Source organism: Panicum hallii, chromosome 4, assembly GCF_002211085.1.
Source record: "Panicum hallii strain FIL2 chromosome 4, PHallii_v3.1, whole genome shotgun sequence".
In the NCBI taxonomy this organism is placed as follows: Eukaryota; Viridiplantae; Streptophyta; class Magnoliopsida; order Poales; family Poaceae; genus Panicum; species Panicum hallii.
This window is the reverse complement of record NC_038045.1, coordinates 4590764-4618516: the sequence shown is the minus strand read 5'-3', so window position 1 is coordinate 4618516 and position 27753 is coordinate 4590764. Positions and strand designations below refer to the sequence as shown.

The 27753-nt window shown below is 43.7% G+C and overlaps 2 protein-coding genes across 2 annotated transcripts; one reads left to right on the top strand and one right to left on the bottom strand.

Moving 5' to 3' along the window:
• The first annotated feature begins 353 nt into the window (after nt 1-353).
• LOC112888831 (isoleucine--tRNA ligase, cytoplasmic) lies at nt 354-13547 on the top strand. Its single transcript, XM_025955173.1, has 27 exons — nt 354-887; nt 1861-1926; nt 2007-2150; nt 2299-2495; nt 3045-3207; nt 3817-3930; nt 4079-4176; nt 4635-4713; nt 5937-6095; nt 6325-6414; nt 7022-7155; nt 8073-8232; nt 8339-8422; nt 8591-8803; nt 8887-9012; nt 9261-9398; nt 9490-9593; nt 10038-10101; nt 10291-10379; nt 10452-10593; nt 10925-10988; nt 11069-11136; nt 11565-11687; nt 11765-11830; nt 12238-12343; nt 12471-12562; nt 12656-13547. The coding sequence occupies exons 1-27, from the start codon at nt 354-356 to the stop codon at nt 12755-12757; spliced, it is 3519 nt and encodes a 1172-aa protein (XP_025810958.1). The 3' UTR covers nt 12758-13547.
• A 244-nt stretch (nt 13548-13791) lies between these two features.
• LOC112888832 lies at nt 13792-15450 on the bottom strand. Its single transcript, XM_025955174.1, has one exon. It carries the CDS (start codon nt 14724-14726, stop codon nt 14076-14078), a length of 651 nt encoding a protein of 216 aa, XP_025810959.1. The 5' UTR covers nt 14727-15450; the 3' UTR covers nt 13792-14075.
• Nucleotides 15451-27753: the final 12303 nt, after the last annotated feature.

The window sequence follows — 27753 nt, the reverse complement described above, 5'->3', positions numbered from 1 at the left end:
GCATCCATAAAAAGAAAATGTTTTACTTGAGCACTACTCTACCCGCGAAAATAAAAATATGGTTTACTTGCCTGCTAGTACCGCATAGAAATTTGAATGTCTTAGGGGGTCGAGGTGGAAATTTCCTTCGGACCCAAATCCGGCATGGGAAGGAAAGGATGCACGGCCGCAGCACGTGAGCTCTAGCTCTAAACCCTCGTCTTCCCCTCCCGAGCAAATCCCACCCCACACCCCTTTTCGCCGCCGCCGCCGCCACCGCGCCCGAAACCCTAGTCGCATTCGAGGCCCTCGCCGCCGCCTCGCCCGGAATCCCAGCCCCCTTCGGCGCCGCCGCGACCGCCGGAGAGGAGGCCATGGACGACGTGTGCGAGGGGAAGGACTTCTCCTTCCCGGCGCAGGAGCTGCGGGTGCTCCAGCTGTGGAAGGCGATAGACGCCTTCCACGAGCAGCTCCGCCGCACGGAGGGCGGCGAGGAGTTCGTCTTCTACGACGGGCCCCCCTTCGCCACGGGCCTGCCCCACTACGGCCACATACTCGCCGGCACCATCAAGGACGTGGTCACCCGCCACCAGTCGATGCGGGGCCGCCACGTCTCGCGCCGGTTCGGGTGGGACTGCCACGGCCTCCCCGTCGAGTTCGAGATCGACAAGGCGCTCGGCATCACCAACCGGCAGCAGGTGTTCGACATCGGAATCGCCAAGTACAACGAGACGTGCCGCAGCATCGTCACCAAGTACGTCTCCGAGTGGGAGGCCGTCGTCACGCGCACGGGGAGGTGGATTGACTTCAAGAATGACTACAAGACCATGGACATCAACTTCATGGAGAGCGTGTGGTGGGTCTTTGCACAGCTCTGGCAGAAGGACCTCGTCTACAAGGGCTTCAAGGTCGCTTCTCTAATCCCGCACATGGCTAATTTTTGAGTCTGTGTTCATAGTTCTGACTTTTGAGTTAGTTGTACAAAGTCCGACAAGATTAGATTCAGGCCCCGTTTGGAACCTTGGATTTGCTATTGTTGGCCATATGAGAGAGATACTTATACGCTATATTTGTACTAAAGAGGAGTGAGCCAAAGAGCGTGCTATAAGTTACGGAATAGAAACATAGATTGGTGGTGTATAGAATCAATTTCCATCTCCCATCCTATGAATTTAGGATAGGCTTATATCTAAACTTTGGAAAGTGGTTGGAAAGTGGTGGGATGTCAAATTCTAAGCCAAATAGCCTAGTTTATTAAGTAGATTTCAATTCCTTCAAAATGAGAGGATCCAAATGGCCCCTCGGTGAATTTAGTCCGACAACAGTGAATCAAAACTTAATGGTGCTTTTAGCTTTTGCTACTAACTATTTTTCTTATTTTGGGTTTTAAATTGCTATATGTTGGTTAGTATCATATGCAACTATCAGCATATTCGGATTTTTGGCAGCATTTCTATAAGAGAAGTACATATCAACACATAGTTAATGCTGTACTGATCTGCAATTTTCATTGTTTAGCTTTATGTATTACTTTTGTTCGCCTGCTTTATGTATTGCTTCTGTAAGGGAATCCTTCATTTCTAATTTGTTGATCTGGGGCTTGTGACCGTGTGTATGTATTTTAAGGCTGGGGTATGGTTGTCATCTCAGGAATTATGTATTGGTTCTAGGGCATTCTGCGTGCTGTAGTTACCACTAATATTCAAATATTATTTCTGTACAACTTGCCTTATGATCCTTCCTGAAATAGGAGAAGAACAAGAAACATACATTATATCTGGCAATAGGTTATGCTCTCTAAAATAATGAAATAGTTCTGTTTTTGTTCATTGTAATGCAAGAAACCCCTTGAAACCTCCTGAATTCTTGTTCTTGTTCCAGGTGATGCCTTACAGCACAGGCTGCAAAACTGCACTGTCAAACTTTGAGGCAGCACTGGACTATAGGGTTGGTTATTGGCTTCCTCGCTGATCCTGCTAATTTTGTTGTTTCAGTTTATAGTAGCTGATTTTTAAATTGTATCATAGACTGTTCCTGACCCAGCGGTGATGGTATCCTTCCCTATTGCTGGTGATGCGGACAATGCAGCTCTTGTTGCATGGACTACAACACCCTGGACACTTCCAAGTAACCTAGCATTATGTGTCAATGCCAACCTCACATATGCAAAGGTTGGTACTTTTCATTTTTTGCATGCCTTCTGCATATTCTGCTCCATGTCTACAGCCCGCCCTGGTTGTTTTGTTACTAGAGCTTTATTATTCATGCACTTGTCTGCCTGTACTGTTGTCTGAGGATGCTTATATTGTATACAAACAGGTTAAGGACAAGTCAACTGCAGCAGTATATATTGTTGCGGAGTCTAGGCTTGGGCAATTGCCAGTTAAGGTCAAAGCTTCAGGAAAGAAGCAAGCACCTTCAAAGGGAAGCAATGCTGAAGCTGTTCAAGATGGTTTGGATAAGGAATCATATGAGCTGTTGGCAAAGATTCCTGGGTCATCCTTGGTTGGCTTAAAGTGAGTACTTTTCTTTTGAATTTTAACCGATTTTGTAGTTGGTCTTTTACCATTGGATCAGATTTCGAAAACATAATGCTTATGCGTTTTATGTTACATGTACTTTCACTTGCCTGCACTTCTGTAAGTGTTTGGTAGAACTTGTAAACTGGTATTTCCAATGCTATTTACTTGAGTTGTGGCTTGAATATAGAGCACTTCCTTAGACCAGCTTCCTGTAATTTTGTTAACCACTGTCGTGTTTTGTAAGACCTCGCTACTCTGAGCTAAGTGGTCCATATAGCTTGTGATTTGGACGTTCAAATTCTAGAAAATCGCTGCATGAGGATATTTTGCACTGATAGTTAGTGTACTCAAACAACGATTCCACTCCTGTCTATTGAAGTTCTGTATGGTAGACATTATATCTTTACCAAGCACTACCACTCTTGAGTCTTGATTGCTGAAGATTGTTTTAGAATCTTGAATTCATTAGATTGCCAATAATAATTGGAGCATATTTGAAACTTCTTCTATTCTTATGACCGGTGCCTTTTTATATGGTTGCAGATATACTCCTCTATTTGATTTTTTCATGGAACTTCAAGAGACTGCCTTTAGAGTGATTGCGGATAACTATGTCACTGATGATAGTGGAACTGGTGTTGTCCATTGTGCTCCTGCTTTTGGTGAAGACGACCATCGTGTTTGCCTTGCTGCTGGGATATTTGAGGTTGGATTTTTTTTCTTCTTTAGTTCATGAATATCCAGACTAACTAATATTTCGCTAAGGTATTTATCCCTGAGAGAAAAGAGAACAAAAACCAGGAAACTCATTTTCGGAAACACAGGGCAGTAACCCTATCTATTTTAATTAAAATGATACAACACAAAATGCTAAATGCTTGAATGCTCAGTTTTTCTAACACCTCCCTCTCTATAAACTTTTCTTCCCCCTAAGAGTTCTTGTTTTTAGATCAGCGGAAGTACTTATATGCACATTTGATTTATTGAAAATAGAGCTAGAGCTTAGTTCAGTATTTCCCTAATCTTCACAGTTTGACTTGAAGTCCGGGACTAAAATTTTCTTCATAATGTTGTTGAATTATCGATGGATACAATTTTGTCATGCTGCTTCATTGATGCAAACCATCTCTGGTGATGGGATGCAATTTTGCTAATCTATTCGTTCCCAATTTGGAAGAATGGTCATTGTCTAGAATTACTTGTTTTATACATCTTTTTGTTGCATTGTATCTCTGGCTAGTTGTTTATTCTTACACAAGCATGATCTTGTTTAAATATTTATTTAATCTTACCTTTTCGATGACTTCACATGCAGACTGCTGGGCTTGTTGTCGCTGTTGATGATGATGGGTGTTTTATTGAAAAGATTACTGATTTTAAAGGGCGATATGTCAAAGAAGCCGATAAGGACATCATTAATGCTGCCAAGGCAAGTTGCTGTTTCAATTTTCCTTGGGCTCGTATCCCTAGCCTTTAGAAAGCTTTGCTTCTAGTTGCCCAACCAACATTCCTGCAATGACCCATTATTTTTATTTTCATGAGGATTGCACTCTGAAAAATGATAGCAACATGAACAGGATAAAGGAAGACTTGTTAGTAAAGGGAGCATTGAGCACTCTTATCCATTTTGTTGGCGCTCGGGTACTCCTCTTATCTATCGGGCTGTTCCAAGCTGGTAATCTTCCTCTACAAAATTGCATAAATAATTTGTCCAAATGCTGACAATTGATGATTTTTTCATTCAGCTTGATTTTAAGCATGTTGGTCCTTGTTCTGATAATTTGACAATCCTTTCTGTTACATCTCTTACAACATGGAAAGATCACTATATGGATTTTCCCCCATCATGTTATAGTGAGCCAGAAACATAAATAAATCCTCCTCAATCTTTTTTGTTTCCTTTAATCTCTAGTAATATTACTATTGCTAATGCTTTTTTATTTGACGTATGAGTTTTCCTTTGAGTTGATGACTCATGTTGGGTTCCATCTCTAGCCTACTTAAACTTGCTTGGGACTAAACGGCTTTGTCCTTGTTGCATGTTACTTAAGTTCATCTGCCCTTTACTTCCATTACAGTCATCCTGCTGAATTGCTATTGGAGGAATGTAGACCTGAAATAGCTTTTCTGCAGGTTTGTCAAGGTTGAGAAAATTAAGGACCAGTTGCTGGAATGTACTAAGGAGACCTACTGGGTGCCTGAGTATGTTAAGGTATCTTATGCCTTGCTGCCCCTGACACAGTGCCATCTGGAAAAAACCTTGTTGAGAGAAACCGCATGTAGAATTACTCCTCATAGCCGTTAAAACTGTATTTTGCCCATGCTTAGATGGCTGTGAGGGAATGTCACGTGGTATTGTCCTCGTAGAGGTTCTTTCTGTGCTTTCTAATAAATCTAGGCGGGAAGTAACTCCTTAATTGGGGATTTCGTAATATAAGATTAGCTAATGATTATGTTGTGTTTACCGCTGAGTACATTTGATTGTTAGGGCTGGCTCTATATAAAGAAAAATTTATCATGAGGAATGAATTATTTAGTTGGTGCCACAAGTCCTGTCACCCGTCTTGGTCTCTTCTTTCCCAAGAATGTTAATGCTGCATGGTGATCCTCCCTGGCTCCCAGAGGTGCTCGCCTGCCATTTTCTCATAACATTACTTGGCTGTAAATGACATTTGGCAATGCACACAAGCTGTAGAATTTTTCTTACGTGTTATCTCAGAGCCACTTGTGAATGAATTGCCACAGGAGCCTCAACATTACTGTGGCTGTTTTTGTTAATAAATGAAGTATGGATTGGCTAAAGGTGTTGTAAAAATAAAGGAGGCTTTCGATTAGGGATTGAAGATAGTGAACTGCTAGGAATATGGTCAGTTCCCGCAAAAAATATGGCGAGTTGCTATTTCACAGCAGCTCTTGGAAGTACGTTTAGCTGTATCAAAAGTTTCATGGTGTCTGGAATTTTTTTAATGACCACATTGCTGCTTATGAAGTTTTTTTCCAGTCAGAGCCGACGAATGCTGCAGGCAGTATTGGCATTTTTTTTTCCTGAAACTAGGTCCAGCAAGTGCTTTTAGAATGCATGTTAAGAAAGTCCAATGATGAGGTTGCCTCATTATGACAAATCCAATAGAAAGTCCCAGTGTTCTTATCCCCAATGATGAGGTTGGCTGACATGTGATTTGTACTTATGCATACTTAATGGTTTTTAGCTGCATGTGCCACCAATGCCCATATTGTTTTGCCTTTTCAGTTCTGTTTTGATCCCATGTTTCTAATACTCCTTCCAGTTTTCATTGTTTGCAATACATACATAACCTGAAGTATCAACATATGACTGTTTGGAGGGTTTATGTGGTTAATAACAACATATTCACGAAGGATGATGCAGAAGGTTTCTGTTTTAACTTTTTATTTGTTAACAATGAATGCATGCAGGAAAAAAGATTTCACAACTGGCTTGAAGGGGCTCGTGATTGGGCTGTTAGCAGAACTAGATTCTGGGGCACTCCACTTCCACTGTGGATGAGTCAAGATGGTGAAGAAATTGTTGTTATGGATTCCATCGAGAAACTTGAAAAATTATCTGGAGTAAAGGTTAACACATCCACTGTGCAAGATATATCCAATTATTTTGATATATACTCTCTTGATCTTACTTTGTCTTGACTGAGGATTTGAATCAATGGTGGACTTGTTATATTCTCTTTCCTTGTTGCTGAGACATTTCATGTGGCAAATAATAGGCACTTATTATCCAGATTCTCCTGATCACTCCCAAACATGTTGTGGTAACCTTTGTTTTCTCTTGCTAAAATATCATCAGGTTACTGATCTTCACCGACACTATGTTGACGATATTACAATTCCCTCTAAGAGAGGACCCGAGTTTGGGGTGCTCAAACGTGTTGACGATGTAAGTTTCTTTGGACCCTAACTAGGAATTCTTATTTACATGTGCTGTGCATCTTAATTTACAGTAATGTCCTGGTATTCATTATTGACCTTTTCCTTTTCCATCAATTAGTAAAACATTTAGATTGAATATACCTGTAACTGAGACGTTCACATAATAAACCTAAGATGATTCAAGTGCAAAATGTTTGCTCCTAATAATCTCTAATTTGATTGAATGTAGCTATTTTGGTCTCAAGAAAAAATAAAACTACTTGTGTTTTCAACATTGACTGAATACATATACCAATGGAGTTTTTTAATTAGGTGTCTAGGTGAGAAACTCTTGTGGGGCTGTGCCTTATCTTTTTGTTGCTTAGATTGCTGTAGCATTAGATGTTACCTTGATTTTGCTGAAGTGGTTGGCACTATGCAAGTTCCCTTTGATGTTTGAATTTCAATAGATGGCTGAAACATGTATTAAATTTCTGCTGTTTTGTAATGTGACATCTATTTCTGCTTTTTTTATCAGAGTTATTCATATTAAGTTGATGTGGATGTTTAACGTATCAGTGTTTTTTTCTTGGTTTTATAATGGTTTTCACTAGGCAATTCTGGTTGTTGCTCAGGTTTTCGACTGCTGGTTCGAGAGTGGATCAATGCCATATGCCTACATTCATTATCCTTTTGAGAATAAGGAGCTATTTGAAAAGAACTTTCCTGGCAATTTTGTTGCAGAGGGTTTAGACCAAACACGTGGATGGTTCGTTACTCTTGTCAGAATAATGGAAAGTGATATAATGGTTTCATTAGTCAGTAATGATTGGAGGGTGCATTTTCTTCGTTCTGTCTGTTCAATTATGGCCTTTTGTGATGTTTCATAATTGTATGCTATGCATGTTTTTTCTTGCGGTATATTTGTGCAAATCATGGGACACTTATCAAGACCTGTCAATTTATTTTGAAGCCATGTACTTCCTAGCACTTTGCTCCTCTTGGCTTCAAACTCTGCTTCCTTGCTTGTGTGAAGACATGATTGATTTGCTCTGTTAACGTGATGTTTCTGCTGGGGTGATTTTACTTTCCTGATCATAATTTATGAACATATAGTATTGTATTTTCAAAATTTGGTGAAGAAACAGGTATTTCCTGCCATATGGTTGTGATGCATTCTTTTTTACCCAAACGAAGTGAACATCTTTCATTTCTTTAAAGTCACACCTCTATTTTCTTATGTTTTCAGATAAACTGGCTTACTTACAAAACTGTATAGCTTACAGTATATATCAAATGAGAAGTAGAGGTAAAATAGAATAATAGGGACTAATGATCATAAATAACCAGTGGAAGTGATATTTCTGTTTGCTGATACTGTGCACTGAAGACCCCTAACTTGCTCCACTTCTTACTTTTGTCCTTATACTTTTTACGTCCTTGTAAAATGAGTAATCTGCATCAGTCTGCACTTTTGAATCCTATCTAGTTCTTAATATTTCCATTTTCTTTATCCTATATTAGTTCCTGCCACAGGTGATAAGAATAGAATCCTCATTATTTTGGGTGTAGAATGTCTGCTAAAAGCCTATAATTGCAACTCTGGCACTTTGCGTCAAACCGTCATACCATACTTATTAATGGTGGATATGAATTGCATCTTTATGATGTAGCTTAATACTGCAGGTTCTATACTCTGATGGTGCTCTCAACAGCACTGTTTGGGAAGCCTGCATTTAAGAATCTTATATGCAATGGTCTTGTCTTGGCTGAGGATGGTAAGAAAATGAGCAAGAGTAAGAAGAATTATCCTTCACCCACAGATCTCATCGATGAGTATGGAGCGGTATGTGGTGCTTGCTTTGAACAAGTCAATGGCTGTCATCGGTAGATACATGCATATTGACTCTGTGTTGCAATTAGAAATTAAATTGGAGTTTCTTTTCTTTCAGGATGCTTTGCGACTATATTTGATAAATTCGCCGGTTGTACGTGCAGAGTCTCTACGATTCAAACGTAGTGGTGTTTACAGTGTTGTAAGTTGATCCTTGAAAACTCTGTGCTCCCTTAATGTCATTTAGTCAGGCTACTGGTCTGCATAAAAATCATATGATATCAATTGTCCAATGATATTGTGCTATTGTTAATTGCTACCTTGACGAAAAGAAGATGACCTCCAATTTGATTTGCTTTTAATTTATCAGGTGAAAGATGTCTTCCTCCCGTGGTATAATGCTTACAGATTCTTTGTTCAAAATGCAAAGAGACTTGAAGTTGAGGGTCTTGCTGTATTTTCTCCAATCGATCAAGCGTCACTTCTGAAGTCATCCAATGTGTTAGACCACTGGATAAACTCTGCAACTGAAAGTCTAGTCAGCTTTGTTCAACAGGAAATGGATGCATATCGGCTTTACACGGTTGAATGCTTAACTGTTTTTCTTGATATTTGTTCCCTTGTAAGATCTTGTAGATGTAATTTGTTAGCTTTGGTACACTGCAGGTTGTGCCATATTTGGTAAAATACATCGACAATCTTACTAACATCTATGTGCGATTAAATCGCAAACGGTTAAAGGGACGTACTGGAGAAGAAGACTGCAGAATTTCTCTTTCAACGCTATACTATGTAAGTACATTCCAGTAATGCACACTTTTCAGCTTCATTTGGTAAATGGCATCAGTTTACTGTTAAGGTGCCAATTTCATCTGTTCTGCCCATCTATGTCTCTATCATGACTAATATTGTGTTTTCAACGATGCTGATAAGTCATTTTCTTTGTAGCTTTTGCTACCTTCCACCAAATATCACCCATTTTTGCACCTTTATTTATTTTTCTTTCTCTAGTTTAATACACTCAAATTATGAAAATGTAGGCTCTTGTTACAACTTGCGTGGCGATGGCTCCATTTACACCATTCTTTACTGAAGTTCTCTATCAAAATCTACGGAAGGTGTCAAATAAATCTGAGGAGAGCATTCATTTCTGCAAGTTTCCTTCCACAACTGGGGAGGTAACAGTTCTTCATCTAAACATTCTATTATGTCGTAATTTATCAGATTGGCTTATGGCTTAATGTGCAAATGATCTTGTTACATTATCAGAGAGATGAGCGTGTTGAACAAAGTGTGAATAGGATGATGACCATCATTGATCTTGCACGTAATATTCGTGAGCGGCATAACAAAGCTCTCAAAACACCACTCAAGTACGTCCAGGCTCCCTTAATTTTTTTGCATGTGTATATTTTCTATGACGATGTGCGTTGTTCTGCATTTATTAGTGTTGGACCAAGGATAAAGGCCCCCACCCCTCCCACTATAACACCTGGGTTTTATGGTCGGGTTGGTTAGGTGGGGCGTTCTAACTTGGTACCAGAGCCGAGGTCCTGGGTTCGATCCCTCCCGGCCACGCATTTCTGCTGCGCGATTTCCCCTGCGCCTCTCGTGTGCTGAGACCTGCTGCGGGCTACGCCGGGCAAACCTGCTGCAGGCTACGCCGGGCTCGCACGCCGTAGGGGGAATGTTGGACCAAGGATAAAGGCCCCCACCCCTCCCACTATAACACCTGGGTTTTATGGTCGGGTTGGTTAGGTGGGGTGTTCTAACTATTAGCATTCAGCTGTCATATGGCAACTAATTTGTGTTTTCAGGGAGATGGTGGTTGTGCATCCGGACAATGAATTCCTTGAAGACATCACGGGGAAACTGAAAGAGGTTTGTTTTTTATACTGAAACCTATCAGTTATGAGCTTGTTAGTTGTATCCCATTCTGAAATTATATAGAACTTTGTAGCAGTCACCAACCAGATGCATTCGTTGCTGTTCAAATTCTTTTACTTAGTATTCACTTACATTTGATTCTTCAGTGTTGAATGCTGATGACATCTACTTTGTACCATGTAGTATGTCATGGAAGAAATCAATGTTAAGACTGTCACTCCATGTAATGATCCCTTAGTGTATGCTTCTCTGCGGGCCGAACCTAATTTCAGGTATGATTAGTTCAACACACTAATTATCGCACATTTCGTGTCCACTACTCAGTGTTTGTTGTGTTCTCATAGTGTGCTAGGCAAAAGACTTGGAAAAGACATGGGCAAAGTATCAAATGAGGTGAAGAAGATGACACAAGAACATGTCTTAGCCTTTGAGGAAAGAGGGGAGGTTACATTCTTTGGTCATTGCTTGAAGCAAGATGATATTAAGGTAATATTCCATGGACACACATCTCCTGTTTGATGGAGCAAACAATTGTCACGGTTATTACTTTGGATCAAGACTGGGTGATATGTGCTAGTTTAGTAGTTCATCTCCTCCCAATTGTACGCATAAGCATAACTAACTTCCCAGTGCTTGGATGCTGTAGAACATATCTTCATCCAGCAAATATTTTTTCAACTTGTATGATGAGACAATATTTGGGATTTCCCTTTTTACTGGGAGCTTTCTATCCAATTAAATTCAGAAGCTGTTTTATTTCAGTCTGCTGCATCTTCATATCTACAGAATTTACCATTTAAACCTTATATTTTTATAGGTGGTCCGGCAATTCAAGCGTCCTGAAAATGTGTCAGAGAAGGAGATTGATGCTGCAGGAGACGGTTTGTAATGAATATGCTACTTTATCATGGTAGTTTGGCTAATCTTTTTTGTTAACACCGTGTTGTTGTTTTTGTTGCAGGTGACGTTTTAGTCATTTTAGATCTACGAGCTGATCAATCATTGTTTGAAGCTGGAGTTGCTCGAGAGGTAGTCAATTAGTTCTTTATTTGCGTCTAAGCTTTGGTACATTGTGACTGAGCAGATATGTCTTCGCCAGAAGCGACTAGTCGCTTCCCGAATGCCTCTTTCTTGTACTAATTAATGTGTATGGTCTAGTCTTTCCAATGCCTCTTTCCTTGCCGCCAAAGGGTGCCTAATAGCCTAGCCAGACTCATCGGGTAGGGAATCCCATCCTCAGCGAAGCCAGTAAGCAAGCCCAAGTCCATGCAAGAAGGCCCACTGGATATATCCAAATTCAAAACCCATCAAAGACTCCCCCACATGAAAGGATCTGAGTCCATCCAAATGATATTTACACGAACGAAAAAGATAAATCATCTACATTTGTCTGGGAACACGGTTGCTTATTGCAAAAGTTCTAGTTTAATGTGATTAATATATGCATCTCTGTTCAGGTTGTGAACAGGATCCAAAAGTTACGGAAGACTGCTCAGCTTGAACCTTCTGATCCAGTTGATGTATATTACAAATCTGTGGACCATGACAAAAATACGCTGGGAGAGATTTTGAATTCACAGGTCAGCTAAAATCGGTTGGTCTAAATGATACTTGTTTTGGAACATGTTTTTCAGGGAAACTGGTTTATTCTGTACAGGATCGGTATATTAGGGACGCACTTGGTTCGCCACTCATTCCGAAGGAAATGGCACCAACGGATGTGGTAAGTCTGGATCTTCAACCCTTGTTTGTTGCATCACTGATCTTCAAATTCAATTTGAATAACGCATCCTTGTCAACCTTTTTGCATCCTTGGTATCTTAATCGATGATATATTTTTGTAGTTTAATATATTGCATTGGGAGATATCTGTACTCCGGTAGTCTCTTTCAGTTCCATAGCAATTGGTCTCCTTTAAGATTTAGGGTTCTAGGGTTCTAGTCAAATTTTCTTTTGCTTGGCTTGGTTTGTAAGTTTGAGCAGTTATTTGAAGGACAAACCAGCAGCAGATACCATGCCTGATCTATATTTTGAGCCTGTCATTTTGGTCTACATTGGCATATTTGGAGTTTATCAAACTGATGTTTAATAACCTGGTTTTGACAAAATTCAAAACGGTGGCATTTGCAGGTGTTACTTGCTGAGGAGTCTCATGATGTACATGATATGTCATTTGTCATATGCATTGCAAGGTCATGCCCTGTTCTTTCGCCAGATCTTCTTGCTCATGCCTCAGGTAAATCTTGCAGACTTCAGAGGATGTGTATGAACCTCCTCTGCAGATACTTGCTATTTCAGTTTTGATACCTTGTGCTCCTATGGATATTCTGCAAGTAATGTATGCATGAACTCTGATGTAACAGGCAACAACGACCATGTGGAGGCGTTGAGAGTACATCTTTTGTCAAGATCTCTTTCCAGATTGAAGAACCAGTTCCAAGCAGGAAATGGCATGGTAAGCAGTCATTCCAGTGAACCACGTTGTATATTTCTTGCAGGCCCAATGTGTGTATTCCTCAATTCTTATATTTTTTGTCTATCTGTCCAGATTACGGTTGACTGCATTGAAGGTTACCCGCCAATCAATCTACAACTAGGAAAACATATTTTCCTCAGTGCAGGGGATTTCTATCTGGCTAGCCGATCCTGAGTTTTGTTTGCAGCATCCCAATTTTGAGTGATTTGCAATTTGTTTTACTGCAATCGGTTTTAACAGCCCAGTTCCATTTATGCACCTCAGCAAAGTCATGTATTCACATTCATCGGCTGTTAAAGATGAAATGGAGAAAAAATTCAATGCATGTGATATCAATTTTTGCATACTGGTCACATGCGAATTAAGGTGTACAAAGAACAGACTATGGGTTCTCTTATGTGTTGTAAGATAAAGAATAGCTAGTCATGTTTGTTTGCTTTATCCCTTTAGTCGCATGACTTGGTCACCAGTTGATGTAATTGCAAGGTTCAGTAGTTGAGTACTATCATCGCTGAGTTCAGGTTATTGCTGCGGATCGCGTCGTGGGATACCTGACCCTGTGAGCCCCAGGGTGGGTTGTTCTATCTCCATTTCTTTCGCTGGCTGCTTTTGCTGACATTGTGTCGGTCAAGATGACTTGCCTCACCGTAGTGTCATTATACTTTCAGTTTGTGCTGAAACTGTTCTGCAGTCTAATCTTAGTTCTCGTCATCTAACTTGCGTTGTCGACTGTCACGAGGTCGGTGGCTGTCTGGGCCATCAATTGTGAGAAAAGGCTTCATCCACCAGCCGGCCAACAACTGCATAACTGCTGACAAGTTTCGAGCACGTATGATGATGAAACGAAAAACACTGCCTTTATGTAGAAAGACATCATTGTAAAGGAGCAATAACTATAAAGATGTCGTGTGCTTGTTGCTTATTTTGTTTAGTATAAGGGATGATGTTTGCGCCATGGTGCCAATTCATAATGTGGTTTCTTTTATTTGGTCATAGTCTAGTTCTGCACGTTTAGCTAACTCTTATTTCACTACTCTCTGTATGACCGGTCTGGAGAACCCAAGAAATTGGCCAAGTGTAGACATCTTGTGTTGGTGAGGGCGTGAGGCATTCATCATTGTGAATCCATGATTGCAGTTTCAGACAGGCGAGGAAAAGATCCGAGGTCATCAAGTATCAGCAATGTTATGTAACACTCTGTTCTCCCGTATTTCCGTTGACTCTGCCTCCATTCTTGCTCGAACTTAACACTGCAAAAACTGCAAACTTAACACTGCAAAAACTGCGGAAACTACACTTTTTTCGACATTATTTTCTGAACATTGCGAAACAAACATTCTTCCAATGTTCTTCTCTTCTCAAGGAAGAACAAACACCAACAAGAGAGTTGTTAAAATTCTCTCACGCCACAACAAAACCCATGACGACGCACTCACACTACACCACCAAACGAGAAGATGAAGATGTGGGAGGAGACAATGCAACTTGTCCATCACGTGGGCTTCAGGTCCTGAAACATGGAGTCCCACTTGATGTCGTCGTCGTCGCCGGCGCCGCCGTCGTCCTCCTCGTCGTCCTCTTCTCCTTCCTCGTCCTCGTCGTCGTTGTGGTAGCAGTCATGGAACATCAGGCTCGCCTTCTGGGACGACGCGGACAGCCGCGCGGTGGCGCCGCCGCCCCTGGCGAGTCCGTCTCCTCCGCCTGCGCCGTCGGTGATCATGAGCACCATCGACTTCTTGGTGTTGGCGGCGCTCTTCCGCTGCACGGCGCCGACGCGGACGGCGTCGTCGCCGCTGCAGATCCTGGGCACGACGGTGACCGACGACGCGCCCCTCCTCCTCCTGCCCCCGCCGCCGGCCAGCCGGCGCACGCAGCGGGCCAGGCACCTCGTGGCCCTGCGCGCGAGCCGTGCGGCCGCCGCCGATGCGCCCTCGCCCCCTTCGCCCCCCTCCGCCTGCTTCCTGGCCAGCTTGAGGATCTCGAGGCGGTGCTTGGCGACGGCAATGCCCATGCTCTTGAGCAGGTCGTGGTCGAAGTGCGCCGCGTCGCCGGGCTCCAGCTCGTTCCGGCTGAAGAGGCGCCCGTACTCGTGCGTCAGCGACGGCGCCAGCCCCGTCCTCGACAGCCACGCGTACCAGTCCATGGCGCCCTCACCAGTCACCTCCCCGCCCGCCCGCTCACTCCCTCAAGTGACCCAGGACCAGGCGCCACCCTCTCTCACTGCTCACCGCGACCACTCGTGACGACGCGCTAGGCTTTATAGAAAGGGACGGGGACACTGACCCTGAACCGGTAGAAGCTCGCAGCGCTGCGGCAGCAGCCAGCAGCACGGCGCAGCTCACATGCCTTCCCGGGCACAAAGATTACTGCCTCTCTGCAGCAGCAGCAGCAGCAATGGCTGCCACCTCACTCAGATTCTACTCTAGCAGCTGCAGCGAGTAAATTCGGGGACGTATCGCTGCGACACCGACGCGTATTGCGCGTGGCAGTAACGCTTGGATTCTGCGCACGGGCACACAAGATCCAACACCACACGAGGTCACAGCCTCACCAATGTTCATGCAGTACCGTGTCCACCGGTGCGCAAATCTTAATCCAAAACGGCACAGGGGAGATCGCACCAGCAAACTAATTGAGCTCGAAGCAAAGCTGCCAGGCTGATCTAGAGCAGATCGCGGTGCGTCCGCTGGCTGCGGCCGCTCACATGCCCCTGCAAAGCGGTGGCGCCGCAGCCGGTGGATGGCATGGCTTTCCTTTTCAGCATGGACTAGTCTGAGGTCGTCGAGTTGCTGAGCACTTGGGTAGCTGCGTTGGGCTGGCTTTATGGCTCAGGTCATGGCACTTTTCTATGAGAAAGGCAAAGGGTAATACACTATCTAATTGAGATTTTTTTTTACTACAAGATCACTTGAGATGTTTTGAGGCACGTATGATGATGTATGTTTAGTTTGTGTTCGTGTTCCTGTGCAAGGACCACGAACCCGTAAAGGCTCAAGAGGACGCGAGGAAAAGCGGTGGCAGGGGAGAATGTGAGGTGGGGCCTACGTGTCTGTTACTGCTACAGTTTTAATCTGACGGTAGAAAATTCAGGACGAATTCAAAGCAAGCCAGCCGACGGCCGTAAGGGATGTGACTGTGTGAGATCCATGCCCTCAAAGAGAGAAGGATGTGAGATTCATTTTCCGGCACAGTACTGTACTACTGTGCAGCGTGAGTGTGGACAGCGTAGGGGAGGGAAAACCGTGACGGGTCTTTGGATTGGAGCCACACTTCCATGTGTGGGGCTTTAAGGTCTTGTCTGGTTATGGGGAGCGTGTTTAAAGGCGTCACGAGAAACTTTAGAGGTTAGGCATGGGCCAAAGTGAGATCGGGTGGTAAATTAACAGGCGGGTGGAGTGGTGGTAAACAGGGGCACTCGCTGCTGCTGGGTGTGGTTGGAATCTAGGGTGATTCCAGCTTAACTACTGCATCTATGTGGGTAGCTTGTGTTCTTGTACGAATGCATGCTGCCTAAAGAATCTTCGCCCTTTTGAGCTTGCATGTAGGCATGTGCAGTTTCGCGCCAAAAGGATGCAAGGATCATTGAAAGTATTTCCTAGAGAGCGTAGGGGTTGACTACACCAAAGCATGTAGTAGTCAAGACTGCAGAATTTCATTAGAATTTTTTATGTCCCAAAATACGGTCAGCTCCAGTGTACTAAGGAGACGTTAAACATCCTCTTAAAATGATTCTTCAGCAGAATGTGGTACGGGCGCCGAATCGATTGCAGGGGTGTTCTGGAACCCGGCCGTACGTGCAGAGGCTGCAGCTTGCTCGCGGTCGCGGCAAAGGCAAGCGTCGTCAACGCCGGTACGAGGCGGGTTAACTGAGCACGAGCTCCCCCCGCGCGCCGCTCGCCGCCGTGGGTTCACGGACCGGCGAAGCGCGTGCCATCAATGCGGCGTCCGTCCTCGCCCGCGCGATCTCTCAGCACAGGCCGCGATCTCTCGCCTGCCTCGTGCACGGATGCTTCGCTTCGAAACTGCGCGTCCACCGAGGCCTCTGGATTCTGGATCCTTCCTTCCTGTCTTCCTGAGCTGCGGGGCCTGGCACTCTGGCAGGCAGGGTTGACCCGGCGGATTCCCCAGACCCCGGTTTCCCAGCGCGCGGCGCACCGGCCGGCCGGAAACCCCCGCAGCGCACGACGCGCGCGGCGCGCTGCGTCCTGCGTGCGTACGCGCGCGCGCGTCGCGGCGTCGGCGGGCGGACGAGATGATTGCGCGGGGAAGGCGGGCGATCTCGTGGCGGTGGGGTTTGGGCGAAAAGGACGGGCAGGATCATTGCGCCGGGCGCACCGGTGTCGCCGTGCCGGCCGGGGCCGCTGGTGGTAGCAAAGGGCCGGGGGCAGGGAGCGTTCCCGGTTCTGGCGTTTCTTATGTTATCCTGTGTACTCCTCGTATCATCACGTTGCCGTAAAGGACGCTGCTTTTCCTTGGCCATGTCCCATGCCACGTTTTGTGGATGGATGGATGGGCGAAAGATGGATGGCGTAAGCAGCAGCAGAGCTCGTGTGTGAGCGGCCCGTGGGCTACGGCTGGGCTCGCGATGGTGGTTCAACAATCAGCCCATGGTTCCTTTTTTTAAAAAAATAAAATCAGCCCATGGGTTCAGACTTTCAGACAAAACACTCAACTACGAGGCACGGCTTCGATTTTCGAGATTTTTTTAAAAAAGGGTTTAATAAAAATAAAATTTGAAAAAGGGGTGCCGATTGACAAAAATTCGAAAAATGGGTACCTTCCGACCGATCAACGGGCGGGAGGCGTGGGGCCGGGGACCTCCCGCCCATCCACCGGGCGGGAGGTTCCAAAACCATTTCCGGGCCCCTCCCGAGAGCCTCTTCGCGAATAAATTTTTTTCTTATTCGCGAAGAGATCCCTGACGCGGCCGCGGGGGCGTCCCGCTCGCCCAATGGGCGGGAGGTAGTGCCGAGGGGCATCCTGCCCGTTGGGCAGGCGGGAGGTCCCCCTGCTATATAAGCCCCCACCTGCCCCTAAATTTCCATTTTATTCAGCAAAAGCTAGGAAAAAAAGAAAGGAAGGTGAGGAAGAGAGAAGAGAAAGCGGCGAAGCCCTAATCACACGTCAGTTTGAAGGTATATTCTCATTCTAATCGTATAATTACTTAAAACTAATTATAATCTAGGAAATATTTCTTAGGATAGTTATGTTTTGAATAGTTTTTAGCATTTTCAATTGTTTTTAGTATAATTTATATTCTGAATAGTTTAGAATCTGGAAAATATAATCTGGGAATCGCTGAAACTTAGGTTCGTTGTGTATTAATATATAGTATAACTAGTTTATTAATGATTGACAGATATGTCTTCTGAGAAGGGTATTTTTAGTATATATTACGGAGAAGAAAATGTGATTTATGGGCCGAATGGGGTAGATTTAAGTGAATTCAACTGTGCGGTCAGAGGAATTACCAGACCGCACGAGAGAACATTTGAATCCCTATGCAACTGGTTAATGAGGGGATTAAGGATTAATCAAGAGACACACACTGTGAGTGTTCAGTGCGTCATAAATCGTACCACTCACGCTTTGATCTGGGAGCTGATGCCACTTGCAAGCAACGAGAACTGGTTAACTTATTTGCAAAATGCAAGTCATTGGCAATGGCCACTGGTACTCCTTGTCAGTATGCACCAGAACCCTTTGATAAACATTGAAGCTGCTCCGGGGATGAAAATGTTGATGAAGAAGTTGAGGAGCCAAATATTGAGGTAGGTGGCACCGCAGCACCTCAATGCGTGGCTGATGTGAGGGAGAACATACCCTTTATTGTTGAACAGCTGCAAGATGAAGAACGTGAATTGGATAAAGCAATGAATGCCGATTCGTCTGATGATGACGAAGATGTGCTGAAGAGGTAAGCAGCGACTTCAGTCATCTTGTCGTAGATGAAGGATCCAGCGTGCCTTGGGATTGCAGGGAGAATGAAGTTGTACAGGGTGTAAGATACCACTCAATTGATGAGGTAAAGGAAGCTGTTAAGTATTGGTCTCTCTCTGTTATGCGAGAGTTCCAAACAATAGAGTGCAAATCTCGTAAGTACGATGTGGTATGTGTGAGGAGGGCTGTCCGTGGCGGGTGCATGCCTATAAGAGCAAATTGAAAGATTATTGGGAATGCTCAATTATTGGGAAGTCCTATCGCAATCTTAGATCGCAATACATCACAAATGAGATGTATGGGATGATAGTAGAGAACCTATCATTTGAACCAAAGTCTATTATCAGGCATATTCAGGAGAAGTACAAGTATACCATCTCATACAGCAAAGCGTGGAGTGCAAAAAAGAAGGAGTTTGAAGTAGCTCCCAAAGACAGAGCATGACGTGGCATGAGACGTCAAAGTCCTGTAAAGGAGTGCATCCTCAAGTTTGATGGAACTTGTTGTTGCTCATGCATGAGGCCAAAGTTACTGCACATACCTTGTTCTCATGTAATGGCTGCTTGTGCGGATATTGGACATCCTATCGATATATATGTTTCCTATTACTTCAGAAAGGAGACAATTGCCAGCACCTGGCAGTATGAGATCTATGGGTTCCGTATGGTTGGATCGTTCACTGAGACAGCGAATCCTGTGATATATATTCGAAACCCAAGAATAGCTCGGGTTAAGAGAGGGAGCCGTCAGACACGGCGTATTCGTAATAACATGGATGAGTCAGAGCTCCGTCCGAGGATACAGCGCTGCAGTGCATGTAATCAGAGTGGACACACGTATAAACGTTATCCAAACAATGATGCTGGGCCTAGTTCTGCTGAAACTGGCCTTACAGGTGATGCTACAGATGGAAGACCTCCGGTTGCATCAAGGAGTGGGAGACGTCGCCGATCGAGTGCTACTACAGCATCAGGCATCGTTTAGTTGTAATTTTATTTGAACGTTGTTTGCTCATGTGTAATATTTGCCGCGTTGAGTTTGTATCAGACCTGGATGTGTATTTGTAATTTTAACAGACCATTATATGTATTTGTCATATTTGCGTCATTCACTTTTAACAGATCATTATGTGTGTTTGTAATTGTAACTGTGACTTGTCATTTGTATATTTAAAGGTGTTTGTTCTCATACTATTTTATTTTTAATGGCTTGATGTATCGTACTATCGTAATATTTGGATTCTACGTTGCAAAACGTTATCACTTAACCATCTTCATACGAGTTTTAGATACCGTAATCTTTTTCGTAAAATTGAACTAATTTTTTATGTATACAAAAGAGTATGGCGAATAAATCTTATATTTGAAAAAAATATAAATTTTAAATAGTTTGTAAAACATAAATTTCAACAAAAAATAACAAAAATAGGGCACCTCCCACCTGCTGGTCGGGCGGGATGCATCAGGAGCCTCTTCGCGAATAAAAAAGTTTCTTATTCGCGAAGAGGCCCTCGGAGGGGCCTGGAAATAGTTTTGGAACCTCCCGCCCGCTGGATGGGCGGGAGGTCCCCGGCCCCACTGAAAGCATCTAGGCCCCTAATTCGTGTTTTGGTAATTAATGATAACGGTTTGTGGATTAACAATTCTTTTTGAGAAAATGAGTATAGGTTGATCCATGGATGAATGAGAGTTATTTGCGAACGTGTGGATTTTTGGAGACGATGAGAAAAGTTTGGGCTCAAGGCAAAGGTATAAAATAGGGTCTTTTGAATTTTACCGGTCACAAGGTGTTTAGTGGATGATAAGTGACCGGATTTGTTGGATAGATAGCCGTTCTATCTAGAGGGGTCATGTACTCGTGCTTGACAGGTCTCTAGTGCCATTTTGCTCAAAATATCTAAGTGCATGCATGAGGGCTAACTACGCTTTGCCGGGTTTTGAAAAAGAACATGTTTGAGTGCTGACTGCTCAAGCGCGGACGGTCCGCCCCTCGGGTGCGGACGGTCCGCTACCGTTTCAGAAGGCTTAGTGGAAATATCTTGTGGCTGGCGGACGGTCCGGCTCTCCTGGGCGGACGGTCCGCCACTCTAACTCTTTTTCGTTTCAGAAAGGATGTTCTCTGGTCTGTCTGAATTGTGTGGCCCGCGGACGGTCCGCGGACGTGGCGCGGACGGTCCGCAGGCTCTCCGTTAACTTGATCCAGAAACATTGTTGTCTCTGCTTGTTCTTCTAGGATGAACGGCGGACGGTCCGCCCCTTGGTGGCGGACGGTCCGCTGGCTAATTTCAAGTTTGTTCCAGAGACTCTCATGCCTCTGGAGTTGTGGAACTCTTAACTGCGGACGGTCCGCTGGTTGGGAGCGGACGGTCCGCCAGGGCTGTAACGGCTAGTTCTGACACGCATTAAATGCTCTCTGACTCTCTGGTTTATAACGGCGGACGGTCCGCGATCTCGCAGAAAAGACTGTAACGGCTAGTTTTTGATGGGATGTCTATATATACCCAATGCCCGGCCTTTGGGTCGCTCTCTTAGCCATTTGGACTGCATTCTTGACCCTCTAGAGCTAAGACATCCCTCTCTCTCACACACTTGCTAAGGATTTGCATTTTTGATAGTGAGAGTGCTTCCTAGTGCATTGCATCAAGAGTTTGAGCTTTGTGGCACTAGGGAATCTTCAAGCAAGGATTATTGGCTTGTTACTCTTGGGAGTTGCCGCTCCCTAGACGGCTTGGAGAAGGTGATTTCGTGGAGCTTCTTGAAGGAGATTGTTGAGAAGCCCCGATTTCGGTTGTGAGAGGTTTTGTGCTCACCTCATCGGAGTGGTGAAGAGCAACTATAGTGAAATCGAGGTGTGGAGTGGTTCCTTGTTTCTAGCCGGCTCAAGATCAAGAGGTTCTTGATAGAGGAGCGGTTGATTCTTGGAATCCACCTCAACGTGGATTAGGGGTGACCGGCAAGTCATCGACACCACGGGATAAATTTGTGTGTCAAGCTTGGTTATTTCTCTAGATCTCTTTAATTGTTGTTATTTTGAGAAATTTACTTTACTAGAGCTTGAATTGTATTGTGTCACCCTAGGTTGCAAACCTTTCTAGACATAGTAGTAGCATGACATAGGGCTTTCTTTTGTTACTAATTAAATTTCTCTAGTGTTGTTGATTTTAGTTCTAAACCGCCTATTCACCCCCCTCTAGTCGGTGTTCTTGATCCTACACCCACGCCTCCCGCCCGTTGATCGGGCGGGAGATATCCATTTTTTGAATTTTTGCCAATCGGCACCCCTTTTTCAATTTTTTAAACCCTTTTTTACAAAAAAAGTCTCGATTTTCAACTCTTGGATCTCTCCGAGGCCTCCTCCAACAGCCTTGGCAATTTCGCCGGCTGAGGTGGAGATCACCGTGAGTAAAAAAAGTAAAAGCGGTTCCCAGCACTTCTCGATCTCCGTGCCCCCTCTCTTCTTGCTCTGCCAAACTTGCTATGCGCTAGTGGAAAAAAATTGGCTGGAACACCGATCCAAAGCCACACCGATGGAGCCCCTTGAAAGTACGCCTAGAGGGGGGGTGAATAGGCGATCGTCGCTTAAAACCTGCACACAAAAAATTCAGCCCGAGGCTGCCTGGCGGACTGTCCGCTGGGAGTGTCCGCTGGGCACTTCCAACGTCCGCTGGGGGGTCTCGGGAATGGAATGCAATCTTTCGAAAAATAAAACTTGTATACCAAATTCCACTTGAATAGAAAGACTCTAATACAGGTGAGGAACACTAAATGTGGAAGCAATCTAGTTCAAAGTAAGTACACAAGTAGATCGGGCAAGAATACTAGACGAAGGTAGGAATAACAAAAATACTAGAATGAAGTAAGATAATCAAGCACAAAAGACACAAGATTTTCACCCGAGGTTCGAATCCACTCAAGGATTCTACGTCCCCGTTGAGGAGTCCACAAAGGACCGGGTTCCTCTCAACCCTTTCCTCTCTCAAGCAACCACAAAGGTCAAACTTGAGTTTTTCACTAGCAACAAGGGTAATACAAACTTCTCAATCCAACCACACCACGAGTTGGTTGTTCTTGAGCACCTCTAACCGTCTAGGAGCTAAGCTCCAAGAGTAATAGATGTGGAAAGTGTTGGAGAATGCCAAGAGATGCCCAAGAGAGGTGAATCTCTTGGGGAGAACTTGAATCTTGCTTGGATCTTGCTCAAATCAAACCCTACGCCAAAGATTTGGAGTTGGGAAGCTAGGGTTTCACTTTGGGAAGCTTTGGAGTGCTTAGAATGTGCTTGAGACTCAGTTTCACAGGTTAGGCAAGTCTTTTTCTCGAATGGGGGTCGTGGGGTATTTATATGGTCTCACTGGAAACTAGCCGTTAGGCAGTTTCCAGTGACCTGGCGGACTGTCCGCCAGGAGCTCTCGGGTTTAGGCTGATTAAGCGCCCTGGCGGACTGTCCGCCAGGACTGGCGGACTGTCCGCCAGGAGCTCTCGGATTTGCATAAATTTCTACAAGGCTTACTCTCCGGATTTGATTTATTGGTGATCTTCCACACACTTTCCACATCCCCCTTGATAGTACGGTATACCTATACTCAAGAAAACATAAAATAAATAAATTTCTCCACTTGCAACTCTTTTCTTGATCCGGTACCGTTCTCCAACTTTGAATAGTCGTCAAGATTCACTCCTTTTTCTTTTCTCCTTTTTTGTTTCTTTGACCCCTGCTCATTATACTCAATTGAAGCATTAGATACTCATTTAGGTTGTTATTAATCACCAAAATAGGTCATTAGGCCTAGATGCACTTTCACTTCTTCAATCTCATCCGAATTAGAGTCGGAAGCGGGATCATGCATGAATTTGGTCCGCCTCTCATGCACCATCTGAACATGTATAGGAAGTATAGTGCATGATTAGAAGAAATGAAAGAATGAATGTTAACAAACACGGGAGTAGGCGGGAAGATACAGAACAGACCCTTCCTGGCGGACAGTCCGCCAGGCCTGGCGGACTGTCCGCCAGGAGGGTTCGGTTTTGAACTTCCCGCGAAATCACGCGATGTTAAGGATTAGTTTGTTGAGGCTCAAACTTTGTAGGCATGTTCTAGATGATAATGGAAGGCTAGAAATAAATTTTGAGCAACTTGGGATGGATAGATTTGGAGATCGGGTTAAATCAAAGTTTTAGGTATGAAATGAGCATGAACAAGTGAACTTGAAACCTAGCCATCCATTCTTCAAGATTTTCAAGGAGTAGCATGCTTTACCTAGCAGGAATTCATAGCTAAAAGCATTCCTCAAGATATGCATCGAGTAGAGAGATCGATCGAAGATTGCAAATACCTTGTTCTTGCCCTAGGTTGAACGAGAGAGAGATTCCAATGGATGAAAATCCAAAGGAGAGAGGTCCTTGCTGCACGAAGAGAAGCTTCCCTTGCCGTGGATGGGTGGAAGCTTTGGTTCCACGGACAATGGAGGTGGTGTCCGTTGGGGAGGAGAAGAGAGTGAGTGAGAGGGAGGAGAGGGTGTTGTGTTTTGTGAATGAGGGAGAGGGGAGATGACCCCTTGGTTTATTCCCCACGGACATAAGACAATGGGGCCACAAAAAGAGACGTTGGACATTAGGAAATCGGGCAGCCTTGCTGGCTGAGCCCGAAGCTTCGAGAGTATATTGAAAGAATATGATTTAGGACATTTGGGATATAATACATGGTTTTTCAAGAGAACATCATATAAAAATGACCATGTTAACCAATTCGATCCAAACGATCAAGAAAATCCAATATTTTCACAAACAAGGCATACAATATTTTAAAAATCATTTTGTTATTAGAAGGTTTGCCATTATACAAGCAGGTGTGCAACACTTCATTCCAAATTTCTAGAATCAATGATGTTTAGCTCATTCCTTAATGCACAAAATCTTTTCTCATCTAAGGGTTTGGTGAAAATATCGGCAACTTGGTCGTTTGATCTCACATGAGAGATCTCTATGTCTCCTTTAAGATTGTGATCTCTCAAGAAATGATGCCGGATATCTATGTGTTTGGTTCTAGAATGCTCACAAGGATTTTCGGCTATTTTAATGGCACTCTCATTGTCACATAGGAGTGGAATACGATTCAAGGTGTAACCGTAATCCTTTAGAGTTTGTCACATCCACAAAAGTTGAGCACAACAATGTGCGGCTGCAACATACTCCGCTTCGGCTGTGGAAAGAGCAACGGAATTTTGTTTCTTAGATGCCCATGATACAAGGGATTTACCCAAAAACTGGCAAGTCCCGGATGTGCTTTTCCTATCAATTTTGCATCCGGCATAATCCGCATCGGAATAGCCAACTAGTTTGAAATTTGAACCTTTTGGATACCAAAGACCTAGGTGGGATGTATGAACTAAATATCTCATGATTCTTTTAACAGCTCTCAAATGGCATTCCTTAGGATTTGATTGAAATCTTGCACATAAACAAACGCTAAGCATAATATCAGGCCTAGATGCACAAAGGTAAAGTAGTGAGCCAATCATGGATCGATATACCTTTTGATCCACGGATTTACCTCCAATGTCAAGATCAAGATGCCCGTTTGTCCCCATGGGGGTCTTGATTGGCTTTGCGTTTTCCATGTTAAACTTCTTGAGTATGTCATGAGTGTACTTGGTTTGGCATAGGAATGTCCCTTCCTTGAGTTGCTTGACTTGAAATCCTAGGAAGAAGTTCAACTCTCCCATCATAGACATCTCAAATCGCTTGACCATTGTTTGACTAAACTCATCACAACAACCTTTGTTAGTAGAACCAAATATAATGTCATCAACATATATTTGGCAAACAAATAAATCATTACCAACTTTTCTAGTGAATAAGGTAGAGTCGGCTTTACCAATTTTAAAACCATTTTCAATAAGAAAATCCCTAAGGCATTCATACCATGCTCTAGGTGCTTGCTTAAGCTCATAGAGCGCCTTATGGAGTTTGTAAACATGGTTAGGATACGCTTCTTCCTCAAACCCCGGTGGTTGCTCTACATATACCTCTTCCTTGATTGGGCCATTCAAGAATGCACTTTTGACATCCATTTGATAGAGCTTAAAATTATGGTGAGTAGCATAGGCAACAAGAATACGAATTGACTCAAGCCTAGCTACGGGAGCAAAAGTTTGATCAAAATCCAAACCTTCAACTTGTGAGTAACCTTTTGCCACAAGTCGTGCTTTATTTCTTGTCACCACACCATTTTCATCTTGTTTGTTGCGGAACACCCATTTGGTTCCAACAACATTTTGCTTGGGTCGCTCCACCAATGACCACACTTTATTTCTTTTGAAGTTGTTGAGTTCCTCTTGCATGGCCATTACCCAATCCGCATCTTGTAGAGCATCTTCCACCTTAAGAGGTTCAAGAAAATAAACAAAGGAGTAATGTTCACAAAAAGTAGCAACACGAGAACGAGTAGTTACTCCCTTTGCAATGTCACCAAGAATGTTGTCCACGGGGTGATCTCGTTGAACACTTTGGTGCACTCTAGGATGTGGCACTTGATTTCTTGACTCCTCTTGTTCATCATCTCTCTTTTCTTCATCTTGTTCAACACTTCCCCCTTGATCATTGCCATCTCCTTGATGATCATCATCTTGAGTTGGAGGAGATGCCTTGGTTGAAGATTGTTGACCTTGGTTATTGCTTGATTCTTGAGGACGTACATCTCCAATTGACATGTTCCTTAAAGCTTCAATTGGAGCTTCTTCATCATCTAGTTCATCAAGATCAACTTGCTCTCCTTGAGAGCCATTAGTCTCATCAAACACCACATCACATGAGATTTCAACACATCCGGAGATTTTGTTGAATACTCGATATGCACGTGAGTTTGAATCATAACCAAGTAAAAAACCTTCCATAGCTTTAGGAGCAAACTTAGAGTTCTTAGCTTTCTTGTTGAGAATATAACATTTGCTCCCAAAAACTCTAAAATATGAAACATTGGGTTTGTTACCGGTGAGAAGCTCATAGGAAGTTTTCTTTAGTAGACGATGAAGATATAGTCGGTTGATGGCATGACAAGCGGTATTGACCGCTTCCGCCCAAAACCGGTCGGAAGTCTTGTACTCATCAAGCATTGTTCTTGCCATCTCAATGAGCGTGCGGTTCTTCCTCTCCGCCACCCTATTTTGTTGAGGTGCATAGGGAGCGGAGAACTCAGGCTTGATTCCTTCTTCATCCAAGTAGTTATCTACTTGAGTGTTCTTGAACTCACTCCCGTTGTCGCTTCTAATCTTCTTGATCCTTAAGTTGAACTCGTTTTGAGCTCTCCTTAAGAATTTCTTGAGAACCCCTTGAGTTTCACTTTTATCATGCAAAAAGAATACCCAAGTGAAACGTGTATAATCATCAACAATGACTAAGCCATATTTGTTACCGCCGATGCTTATGTAGGCAATAGGACCAAACAAATCCATATGAAGTAGTTCCAATGGTCTACTTGTTGTCATGATGTTCTTGGTGGGATGGCTAGATCCAACTTGCTTTCCTGCTTGACATGCTCCACAAGGCCTATCTTTCTCAAATACAACATTTGTTAGTCCTAGGACATGACCACCTTTTAGGAGCTTGTGAAGATTTCTCATACCAACATGGGCTAGGCGGCGATGCCACAACCAACCCATGTTGGATTTTGCAATTAAGCATGTATCAAGTTGAGCTTTATCTTTAGTGAAGTCCACTATATAAAGCTTTCCCTTTAATACACCCTTAAACGCAACCGAGCCATCACTTCTCCTATAGACGGTCACTCCTTCATCGGTAAACATACAATTGTAACCCATGTTACAAAGTTGCGACACGGATAGCAAGTTGTAATCTAGGGTTTCAACAAGAAAAACTTTTGAAATGAAGTGCTCGGAAGATATAGCAATGTTACCGAAACCCAATACTCTTCCTTGGCTATTGTCACCAAAAGAGATTAAGTCAGTAGGGTCGTCGTTCTCTTCATAAGTTGAAAACATGCTTCTTTCTCCGGTCATGTGGTTAGTGCATCCACTATCAATGATCCACTTTGATCCACCGGAGGCATAGCCCTGCAAAACAGATTTAGACTTTGTTTTTAGGTACCCAAACTTGCTTGGGTCCTCTTACATTAGTCACAAGTGATTTGGGCACCCACACACAAGTCTTTGGACTCTTGTGGTGTGGCCCAACATATTTAGCAAACACTCTTCCAAACTTGTTTCTCATAATCAC